Below are 11,041 nucleotides of genomic sequence, written 5' to 3' on the forward strand. Positions count from 1 at the left end.
CGATGATGTTCAAGAGAGAGAGTGTCGTACGAGCGTGTTGCTCTGCAGCAAGCTGCGTGGGTAGAGGGAGAGAGAGAGAGATGAATCGAGAGAGAGTTACAAGGGAAAGGGAATGGTTTCTTGATGCTCTCAGTACAGTCGTTGTATGGAAGCTTCTTGCCCCAACCAATGTTCGCAAGAGGAAATCTGCTAATTGTACGATCCCCTCAGTAATTCTAAAATAAATTCCATCTCCTAATACTTCATTAAATGCTGCAAAACTGCCAGTCTCTGCCTTGATTTCATAGGCTAAAATTGCAGCTTGTGATGATGTCAAAGAGCTTTTCAATAAATATGTGCACTGCAAAAGGTACATATGCCAGAAAAAGGGACTCAAATCAGCAATGAAGCCTTCCGTTTTTGTGCCAAATTAGTGCGAATGTTCCATACAGCCTGGATGGTGCAGCCTTCCACTTTGCCCCATGATTATTCCAGCGAATCCTATTTCGTTGCAAAGGGGAAGACGATATGTTGCAACTTTGTGCCATGTGCACACAGTCCTATTTTGCCCGCAAAATTTAGCATTGGAATCGACTTGCTTTGAGCATCGAGACTTGGGGGTTAATTTTGCACAGGTATTCTCTGGGATCCTCTGCAGCTTGCATGTTGCCGATGTTTCAGCATTTTGCTTGATGGAATATTCTCTGGGGCTGCGAGGGAGGAGGAGAAACAATAAACCTGCCCAGAAGGCTGGTGGCAGCACAGCGCGAATGTGCAACATTCTGTTTCTGTTTTTGCATTGTGTCCTCTCAGCTCGGGGGCTTAACCTCCATAATGCCTGGATGCGTGGCTGCCTGACTGCCTGACTGCATGGCTGCCTGACTGCATGGATGCCCTTCTAGTCGCTGTCATGGTAACTTTTCAGCAGCCACAGTAGCAGGCTATGGGAGCAAATGAAGCTCGAAGATCCACGCATCCCACAGGGGCAGCATCCCATGCATCCGAGCATCCGTATGCTTTGTGTTTGATATGTCCTAAGCTTGTTTGTTGCCCGGAATACTCGCAGTGGCTGTGACGCAGTCAGGCCCAAAAACTCCACAGCATATGTACATACATATGTATGTAGCTAACCAATAGACAGACAGAAAGACGAACAGAGCCTAGCGTCTCTCAGCTGCAGTAGAAAAGGAGCCACTTGCGAATTTTATTTGCCTTTTATTACTATTCTCCTTTGGTTTTCTTCTCTCGTTTTTGTTTTTGGGCGAAAGTGCAAACAGCAGCAGCAGCAGCAATGCTCGCTCTCAAAATGTGCAAATATACGAGTATCTGGCAGTCCTCACCACTCTCCTCCACTATCATTTTGGAGCACACGCAACTGTGGTCTTTACGGTCTGGGGTCGGGTCTCGGGTCTCTCGGGTTTTGGGCCTGGCGCATGGGAGGATGGGGTGCCAAAATCAAATAACATTTCCCATAATTACACAAGTACTCAGCTATATTTCTGCTTATTTATTTACACAAAAAGCCCCACAGACACAGACACCAAAGTGGGAGAGGCTAGACATGGTTTGGGATATTTGGATCAGCTCTGGACAGGCACTGCCATCTACGTCGCTGCTTCTGTCACCACTTTCTTTGCCCACATTTTTGCGTATGCAAATATTTTCTCATCTTTCTGCATCTCCCAAGGCACTTCCGCACCTTTCGCAGCTTGGCCAAAATGCCCTCTGCGCACCAACATTTTCAGATAGAAGTGATATATTTGGGACTTTGTGTGGCATATTGTGGGTAATTAAAGTCATTAGAAGATAGAAAACTAGCAGATAATAAGGGTATTAGATCATTGTACAGGGTCTCAATGGAGCTTGATTTTTGATCAATTAAATCATAGAAACTGTTACCATTTCTTCACTCTAACCCTACCAATATCCACGTCTATCATGACAAAATATTTCACAATTAAAATTGTTCAATAATTATAACAGTTTCAATTTATTTAATTTAATGGTAATTTTTGCACTGCCTAGCGCATCCGATGGTCGTTGTGGATGATCACAATTCGTTTTGCCACTGCCATGGCGACACTGCCTTGATATTGACTGTGGGGCAATGCTGCATCTTCCTTCTTTCTCCCTCTCCTTCTCCGTCCAGCACACTTCAGCGACGCTTTCACGTCTCCTTTTCCGTCTCCGTCTTCGTCTTCGTCTCTGTCTCCCTTCATCTTGCATTATTTGTCTACCTGTTGTCTGTTTAGACTTGGTCTTGGGTCTTAGTAGTGGTTTCTGCTGTTGCTGCCACGTCCATTGCCACAATGCATAATTGAAATGCAAATACTGCAAATGGTTGCAACAACAACAACAGCACCTGATGACAAAAGACAGCTGACATCCAAAAGCAAAGCAAAACAAATCAAAAGGCGAATGCCAAATGCACAACAAGTGCACAAAATGCTGTTGGATGCTTTTTTTTGTTTGTCTGTGTGTTTCTTCAGGGCTTGCCCTGAGGCTGCCACTGACTGCCACACAATCATGATGCAATTATCCACAATGGGCCACTTAACACTTGGGCGTAATCGCATCAACGACAACAGCAACAACACCAACATCGAAAGAAAAGAGTTGCATAAACGAGCACAAACATCGAAGATCTGATGATGTCCGAGATTGGATTGGTAGACAAATGAAGTAGATTCGTCTTGTTAGGGTCTTGTCTTGTTAGAGGTTTTCCTCATTTCCCCATTCCCGAACGAAAAAAGAAAAAGTGTTTTGGGTAATCAGTGATTACATTTCGATGGGGAAACAGTTTTGACTTTGTTCCCCTTACAAAAACGTTTCACAAGTCGACAAGCGATCTGCCAGTCCCTGACCTGCACTAAGTGGTGGTCCACCCTAGAGTAACTTGAACTAATCCCACAGCTGCCCCTGCCCTCAGCCCACTAACTACTCTGTATGTGTGTGTGTGTGAGATTTATGTAATCGATTGTTGGAGCTGCCTGTGTGCCTCCTGCTCTGATTGTTTGCCCCGCCTATCGATGCGGCAGAGAGTTTTGCATAATTTTATTAGCGCTACAATAAAGACAAACAATTAAAACAGCAGCCCGGTGCCCCCATCCCAACGAAACGAATGACAAAATGACAAAATGTTTTCGGGGATCGTATAACTGCCCGTTGGTCAATTGTTGTCCATTGTGTGTGTTGACTTTGTAATGAACAACAGACAACAGGCACAGCGAACAGCGAACAGCGAACAGCGCCAGCACCGAGCAAACAAATCAGCGAAACAACTCAAATAAAATTATTTAATCGCAGTGTGTAACCATTTTTCCAGATACCAGATACCAGTAGTATCTACTCTTTGCCCATCCCCAAGTGGGGCAAATCAATTTCTGCCAAGTCTCAAATAAATAAACCCCAAAAAGAGAAGAGAATTTTTGCTGCTGTTATCGGGGACGTACAAAATGTCACCAGACACGTGGATGCATGGATGGGATGTACACTTGCATCTTCCGAGTATGATATGACTATGTATCTTTGACTCTTGAGGGTAAGTACCTGAGTGGGTCTTTGACTGTATCACATTTGCAGATGAATGTATTTCTCACTCCTGTTTGTAATAAATATCTGACTGTTGTGTGGCGTGTGTGTAATCAGCCTGGTTGTGGGTTGAGGAAATGGCAGCCGGAAGCCAGCGAATGATACCAAAAAGTTCTAAAGTAAATGTCACGGGGGCGCGCCAAACAATGAATGAAATTTCAAGCCTTCAGGAAGATCTTTAAAGGCCTTCGATGGCTTCTAGGTGTTCCCAAAAGTATTCTAAATGTTTCCCAGAGAGAATATTTTCCACCTAATCAGGCAACGCACACACAAACAAGAGACATGGCATATCTTTTAGCCAACATTTGCCTCGAATCCTCTTGAAACAAAGTTCTAAGGTCTCGGGTCAAAAACTGTCTTTTCATTAGCCTCAAGAACAACTTGCCACTTGGCCAAGTTGCTCAAGCTGTTGTCAGGCATGTACAAGTACGAACACGAATACGAATACGAATACGAGAGTACAGGAGAATTGGACTACGAGTATATGTATGAATGTATGTATAGCTGGGCTCCCTTTATAGTTTGGCTGGTGGCCCTTAACAGATACGCAGATACTTAGATGAATAGATACGAGCAGCCACTGGCAGCAGTCCCCAGTCAGTCAGTGGGTGACTGCCGCGCACTGCACACTCAACTCTCCACTCTCCACTCCCCACTCTCCACACTCTAAGTAATTAAGCCGAAAAAGTATTCTCGTATCCATGGCAGTTGCTGTATCTTTGTATCTGTATCTGGAGAGTTGCTCGCCCTCCCTCTCTCTAGACGCATTTGCATGCTTATTACTTATTCTTTATGCCATTTGTTTTTGTTCTCCATTCTCTCTCTCTCTCTCTCTCCAGCTAAGACTATGACTATGACCATGGCTATGGCTACGGCTACGGCTACGACTACGACTCTGGGCTCTGTATCTCTGTATCTCTGCATCTCTGTGTCCCTGCTGCTGCTGCTGCTGCTCTGTCTGTGGCTGGTGAGCTTCGACTCCTCGTCGCTTGTCATAATTCTGAGCATTTAACATGTTTTTCTTGTCCAAATTGTCAGAGTTGTCAACTTGTTTATTGCATTTCAGTTTTGTCATATAAGCCAGAGCGATGTGGGTGCGCTCTGGAGGCTGCTGGCTGCTGGCTGCTGCCTGCTGCCTGCTGGCTGGGGAAAGATTGAAGCTTGAGGAATGCGAAATACAGAATATGGAGCTCGGCTTATGGCTACCCCCAAAACGTGCGCTTGGGAGGGGGCGGGCGGTGGAAACTTTTCATTGATGTTGATGAAGTCGTCGTCGTCGTTGCGGGCTGGCATTGTTGCTGCCTTTTGTGGCTTTTGCATTTTATAGAAACTGTCAAATAATAAAGCTTATTTGCATATTTTTCACAGCGCTGCGCTGGCACATGGCAATGGTAATGGCAATGGCAATGGCGCTGGCGCCCCACCACCAGTACCCGTCCTTTTATGGTTTAAAAACTACTAGTATTAAATATCTGTATGCGTGTGCAGACTGCCACTCCTGCTTCCACTCTGTCACTGTATCTGTATCTTATTCCTGGCAAACAAACAAGAGGCAAACTACCATTGGACATTAGCCCCCACAAAATCTTTCGCATTTCAAATTAAATCTTTTTATTTTCATACCCATGCAGGAGGAGGATAGTATTATTATAGCATTATATTCTTGATCCCAATAGACGTATTTGTTATATGAATATTTCCTGAATTTATCCGGCAAAATTCCCATTTACCATAGCTCTACAGTTGGCTAAGTTTCCTTAAAACAGAAAATCTTTAAAGCTACCCAGAGCTTCGGCTAGCCTTTGCTTGAAATTTCAATGGGAAACTATGCACTTTCAACCAAGAGAACTCTGCCAAAAGATACTTTCAACACCAAAGAGACAGACGCGTGGCACGTATCAGGTATCTGAGAGATGGCAGATGGCAGATGGCAATTAGACAACCACCGCAGATTCAATTATAACTAAGCTTTGCACCGACTGCTGCTGCATCGAACTCGATTGGAATTTATTGCCTGCATTTGAGGTATTCATTTGTATATTTATATTTATCAAAAATAGAATTTCATTCCAGTCATATGTACATATGTACGTATGTACATATTTATGCACATATGTATGTACATATATGTATTCTGGCTGGTGCTTTTGTGATCCTATTATTTTATTTAAATATTTCCATATTTACATGCTGTCTGCAAATAACTTGTGTAAATATTCCACAAACATCAACATCAACATAAAACACAAACGAAACAACGACAAGGACAACGAAAATGAAAACGAAAACGAAAACGAGAACATGAAGGAGAAGGAGATATTCTCCTACTGAGAGCCCAAATATTGGTTTTGTGGAACAACAACAACAAAACTGGCTACAACTACTCGCAAAACAATAAAAATGGCAATAATAATAGCAACACCATCCACAAAACTGGAACAACAAAGCCCATCCACTGCGGGCCCTGTGCACAGTGCCCTCTGCAGTTAGCACTTGTTAGACAGCATTTTTGTTATAAATGAATTTCAGCAAATTGCCAAAAAAGCAAGAAAACAAAAATAGTATCGAAAAATGCAAATTAAAGAGTAATATGTAAAATATACAAAAATACATATGGAATATTCAATAATGGTCCAGTTTACAGCTGAAATGCAGTTATTCGAAGCGCCAAATAAATGGAAAAGGCAAAGACAAAAAGGGTCTCGATTGGAGAAAGGAACACGTTCCATGTCTAAACTTCAAATAAGTGGAACAAAATATTAAAAATATAATTGAAAACATAGCAGGAAGCAGAAGGCTTAAACAGGTCTGGCAACAGGAATGAGAAGTGTTGAAAAAAAGATTCCCAACGAGCAGGGAGAAAAGGCAGCAGCTGGCCAATAAATACTACTATTTTTCTACAAGTTCAAAATATAGTTTAAAAATCTTGAGCGTTGAAGCTCAAATAAATTACAAGAAAAATGTAATGCCGATGGTGGGGAGAACAAAATCGTGAGAGCTATAAACAAGCGAGGATGTAGTTAGGGAATGACAGGATCGAAGTACCTAGTCCCAAAAAAGGGTATACATAAATTAATCCATATTGAAAATGTATACATAGATTTACATACATACATACATACATACATATGTATGTACATATGTACATATATTTGTGGCATGGCATTGGTCGGTCGGGCTTCTTGCTGGCATTATTTATGGGTTTAATTTTGCATTTGCCTTGTCGCAAATACCTCCTTTCCCTTGTCAGGTATTCCCCCCTTGTGGCAATGGTGGGGGGATCTCCCCACCCACCCATCCTTTATTACCCTTTTGTCTAGCTGTAACTGTGCCCGAAAAGGTATTTCTGTTGCGGCATCAATTTTTGTGGTCATCCAACAATGCGCGAACAGAATGAAGGTGGCTGACAGTACGGCAGCAGGGGGTACAGGTGTGATGCGGTGTGGCGTGGCTGGGCGTGGCATGTGTTTAATTGAGGTCACTCGTCGCTGGCTGGAAAGTGGCCGATTACCAGAAACGGAGGCAGCAGCAGAAGCAGCGGCAACAAACGGCGGGAGAAGAGTGACCTGTTTACCCAAAGACTTTGCCCGAAATACAACAAAAAAATATATTCAGGTGCCCCTTGAAGAAAGAGAGAGCTCCGAAGAAGAGGGAGATAAATTCCAGTGAAACGAAAACCAATAAATAAAACAGAGACAGCGCAGTGAGAGAGAGCGAGAGAGAGAAGAGTGGGGCAGAGATGCAGAAGAAGAAGAAGCGTGGTAAAAGTAAAGCCGCGTCGCCGGTTACATCACAGATAAATCTCACAGATACACGTATGTATGTATGTACATATGTGTGTGTGTGTGTGTACGTGCACGTACCGCGATCGACGCATTGTCGCATTGTTCTCTGTTGGCCATTGAGGCTGCACTTACAAATTGTGACCCAAGAGCACTTGTGACTTACAGATACAAATGCGGATACGCAGATACAAATGCAAAACAAAACCTGCCCTGCCCAGCCCAACCCAACCACCTTCCGACAGCCACCTGCCTGGCTTACAGATTAACTTTTTGTAGCTTCTTTCGAAACTGTGAGTATCTGCTGTACCTGAGTATCTTCTACAAGTATCTAGTTTGACATCTGTATCTGTATCTGCACTTGTAGCAGGTGATGACATCACTTGTATCTCTAATGTGTGCGTGCGTGTGTGTGTGTGTGCTTGTACATGACAAGCGGATTTGCATCAAAAACGTGCAACAAATTTACAAGATAATCAACACACAGAAACAACCGACGAGCACACAACGAGATACACGTACTGACAGATCCACAAGCACACACACACACACACACGCACACACATACACATTTTTGCCTACTCCACATGGTCTCCCCCTCGCTCCATTCTCCACTCCACACTCTTCACTACTCTTTACTTTTCTTGTCGTTTCTTAGATGGAAATGAAAATGAAAATGAAAATGAACATTTCATATTTGTTTTCCAAGGCCCTGCCTTCTTGAAGCACTTTATGGTCGCTTTCCTCGTCGTTGTCGTCGACAACGTTGTCATCGTTTCTCGCTGCATTCAGATTCAAGCCCCAGCCTCGTCCCAGAGGGTCCCCAAACCGGCAGCAGCAGCAGCAGCAGCAGCAGCAGCTCAATCAACTGTCCAGAAGCCGCACTCCGTAGTCCACAGTCCACCCTGCAGACTGTCGGGGAAGAGTTAATTAAATGAAATTACATTTGGGAGCCGTTTTTGGGTTTTGGTTTTCAACGAGCCAGATAAACGACAAAACTGGGAAAAAGGGCCAACGAGCGAGCGGTCCATAAACTTTCGAGCAACTTGCACCAGGCACAAGGCAGGCAGCTTGAGGTGCATTGCAAGGAAAGCAAACTTTATCCAATGAGAATTGAGAGCATTTGGCGAAATTGAGAAAGGAATTGAGAAGAATATGGGAAGCCCAGAACTGGACCTTTGTCTGCATCCTTCTACTCTAAGAACCCAAAGATCATGCAATCACATTCGAAATGCGTAGTTCCACAATTAAGACTACGAAGAGAAACTCTCGATCCTCTGATCATTGAATATATATTTTTGAATCATTTATTTAGTACATTATCTACTTGTGATGGTCGGAGCAAGTGAAAGCAGCTGAAGATCCGATAGAATCGCACAAAGAGCCCGAAAACACTGGCTATTTGTGCACTCGCATGGGGGAACCTCTCTATGGGGCACTTTTAACATCGATTCAATCTATTAGCATAATGAGAAAAGCTCAACCCGGTTAGGGACAGGGACAGGGACAGGGCTGGGCACCCGGTTTAAAAGATCAATTAGCGACTCGAATTTCAATTTCCAAATGAATATCAAGATCGCATCGCATGGCAGCAAAGCCAAAAGCCAAATGCCCTGAGGCATGGCCCGGAGACAGCGGGAGAGCAATCAAAATGAAACACTTTTACTTTGCGTTTCGCGTTTCGCTTTAAAGTTTAAACGATTAACGAGGCGAGAAGGGGCGAGAAGAGAAGCGAAGAAAGAGAAAAAAACACCAAAGAAGATGACCAAAAATCGGTTTCTGATGATGTTTGTTTTATGCGCATAATTCGAAATTTATTTTATGTCTTATTAATTTTACATAAGCGAAGCGCCGCGGCTCGGCCCGTCGACTGCTTCCGCGAGTCTGGGAAAAATATATCTGACGGTGAGTCTGCAAGTTGGATGGAAAGAGAGCGAGAGGGACGGATGAAGCAATTAACAGAAGAAGATGGAGTGGAAAAAGTAAAAGTTGAAAAGGTTGCTGCAGCTGCAGGTGGCAAGAGGCAAGAGGCAAGCGGCAAGAGGCAAGAAGAGCTCTTCAATCTCCAGCCAACTGCCAACTGCAAATCGAGAAATGTGTCACAGGCACAAAAAAATACCACGAGAAAGAAATCTAAACATTTTTTGTTGTGTGACGGCGTGGGAGTTTTCGGCTGAGTTTTGCCAATCAACTTGTCAAACCAATCGAACCGAATACCGAACCATAAATAAACTTCAGCTTCAGGGCCCCCGTAACTTTCGTTCGCCAAGATCTTTTTTGGGAGCGACAGAAACACCTTTGAGAGCAACTGAGAGATCTGTCTGTCTGTCAGTCAGTCAGTGAGTCGCTTTGTTGTCGTGCTGCCTCAAGGGCCCATCACATCACAGCACATCACATCACAGCACATCAAATTATTTATGAATTTGTCACAAAAATTGAAAGCGAAAGCCGAACCGGATGGACCCATCGATCGTGGCTGTATAAAAGTTTCATCGACTGCAGTCGCGGCACGGCAGCCCCAGCAGCAGCAACACCAAACACCAAACACCAAACACGAAAGAGCAAAGAGCAGAGACCATTACGGAGAACAGCGAAACGAAGGATCATACGAAAGATGTTCAGCATACGCTGTGTGGGCCCTGTGCTAGTGGCAATGCTTTTGGCCCTGCTGATGGGCATGGTTGTGGCCAAGCAGGACACGGCAGGTGAGTGCTGACAACTCGAAAGATCTACAACATTTCTTGGACACTTTTTCTACAATTTAGCACGTCAATTTGGTGGCCAGAATGGCTTTGGGAATGGCTTGGGTCCGGGTATCGGACCTGGACCTGGACCCGGATCAATTCCTCCCTGGGGACCACCACAACAGCCTGGAGGTGGCGGCGGAGGCGGAGGCTGTCCGCTCTGCGACTCTTCGGTGTACAGCTATTGCTCCCACAAGATGGTGCATGACTCTTGTTGCTGCGATTTTCCAGGTAATTAATCAGGGAACGCGTCACACCCAGCTCGAGCACTCTCGTCTGCTGCGGCATTATTGATGTATGGGTTTTTCCCCAACCACGCTTGTTGCATTTATTAATTTCATTCAATTTGCCACCACACTTAATGCATTTAAAACCCATTTGGTATTTTTTCAACCCTTTTCCCTGCAGCATCTGCCCCGCAGTTGAGACCGCCGCAGTGCTCCTACTACGACTGCTCCCTGCTGTATGCCAAATCCTGCTACGAGCACGCCCTCATCAAGAACTGCTGCTGCAATAATCCCTACTGAAGCCCCCACCACAGACGCTTAATTTCGTTACACAACAAACTATTTTATATGTACTTAAACCCAACCCATGGCATGGCTTTTAATTCCATTCGACGCTAAATATAATTAAGTAAATTATTTTAAAATACCAAACCGAATGTTGCTGACTGATTTGCACAAATGGAAACATCATCGCTCTGTATTTATTTCCCTTTCCTCTACACATAAATCCCATTAAGATGGGTCCCGTACCTGTAAATACTATTGCGGATGGCACCCTTCAGTGGTAAAAAAGTTAACTGAAACTGCATCACACGACGCATTGTAAATGTGTGACATGTAAAGAACAATGGGACATTTATTGGCTTCAAATGTCTCAGTTTTTACCAGAGACAATTGCAGTGCATTAATTAAAAGCATTATCAGACCTTCCACTCAG

At 44.0% G+C, this 11,041-nt stretch overlaps 1 protein-coding gene across 1 annotated transcript; it reads left to right on the forward strand.

Annotated features, from left to right (window-relative positions):
* Positions 1-9,966: 9,966 nt before the first annotated feature.
* Positions 9,967-10,627, forward strand: LOC117897949 (POU domain, class 4, transcription factor 1). The gene is made up of 3 exons (XM_034807053.1): positions 9,967-10,057; positions 10,118-10,327; positions 10,505-10,627. The coding sequence occupies exons 1-3, from the start codon at positions 9,967-9,969 to the stop codon at positions 10,621-10,623; spliced, it is 420 nt and encodes a 139-aa protein (XP_034662944.1). The 3' UTR covers positions 10,624-10,627.
* The last annotated feature ends 414 nt before the right edge of the window (positions 10,628-11,041 follow it).

This window comes from Drosophila subobscura, chromosome A, assembly GCF_008121235.1.
Source record: "Drosophila subobscura isolate 14011-0131.10 chromosome A, UCBerk_Dsub_1.0, whole genome shotgun sequence".
Classification (NCBI taxonomy): Eukaryota; Metazoa; Arthropoda; class Insecta; order Diptera; family Drosophilidae; genus Drosophila; species Drosophila subobscura.

Coding starts and splice junctions, on each gene's coding strand:
- LOC117897949 (XM_034807053.1), top strand. CDS start 9,967: ATGTTCAGCATACGCTGTGTGGGCCCTGTGCTAGTGGCAATGCTTTTG. Junction 10,058..10,117: donor GGCCAAGCAGGACACGGCAG/GTGAGTGCTGAC, acceptor TCTACAATTTAG/CACGTCAATTTGGTGGCCAG. Junction 10,328..10,504: donor TTGTTGCTGCGATTTTCCAG/GTAATTAATCAG, acceptor TTTTCCCTGCAG/CATCTGCCCCGCAGTTGAGA.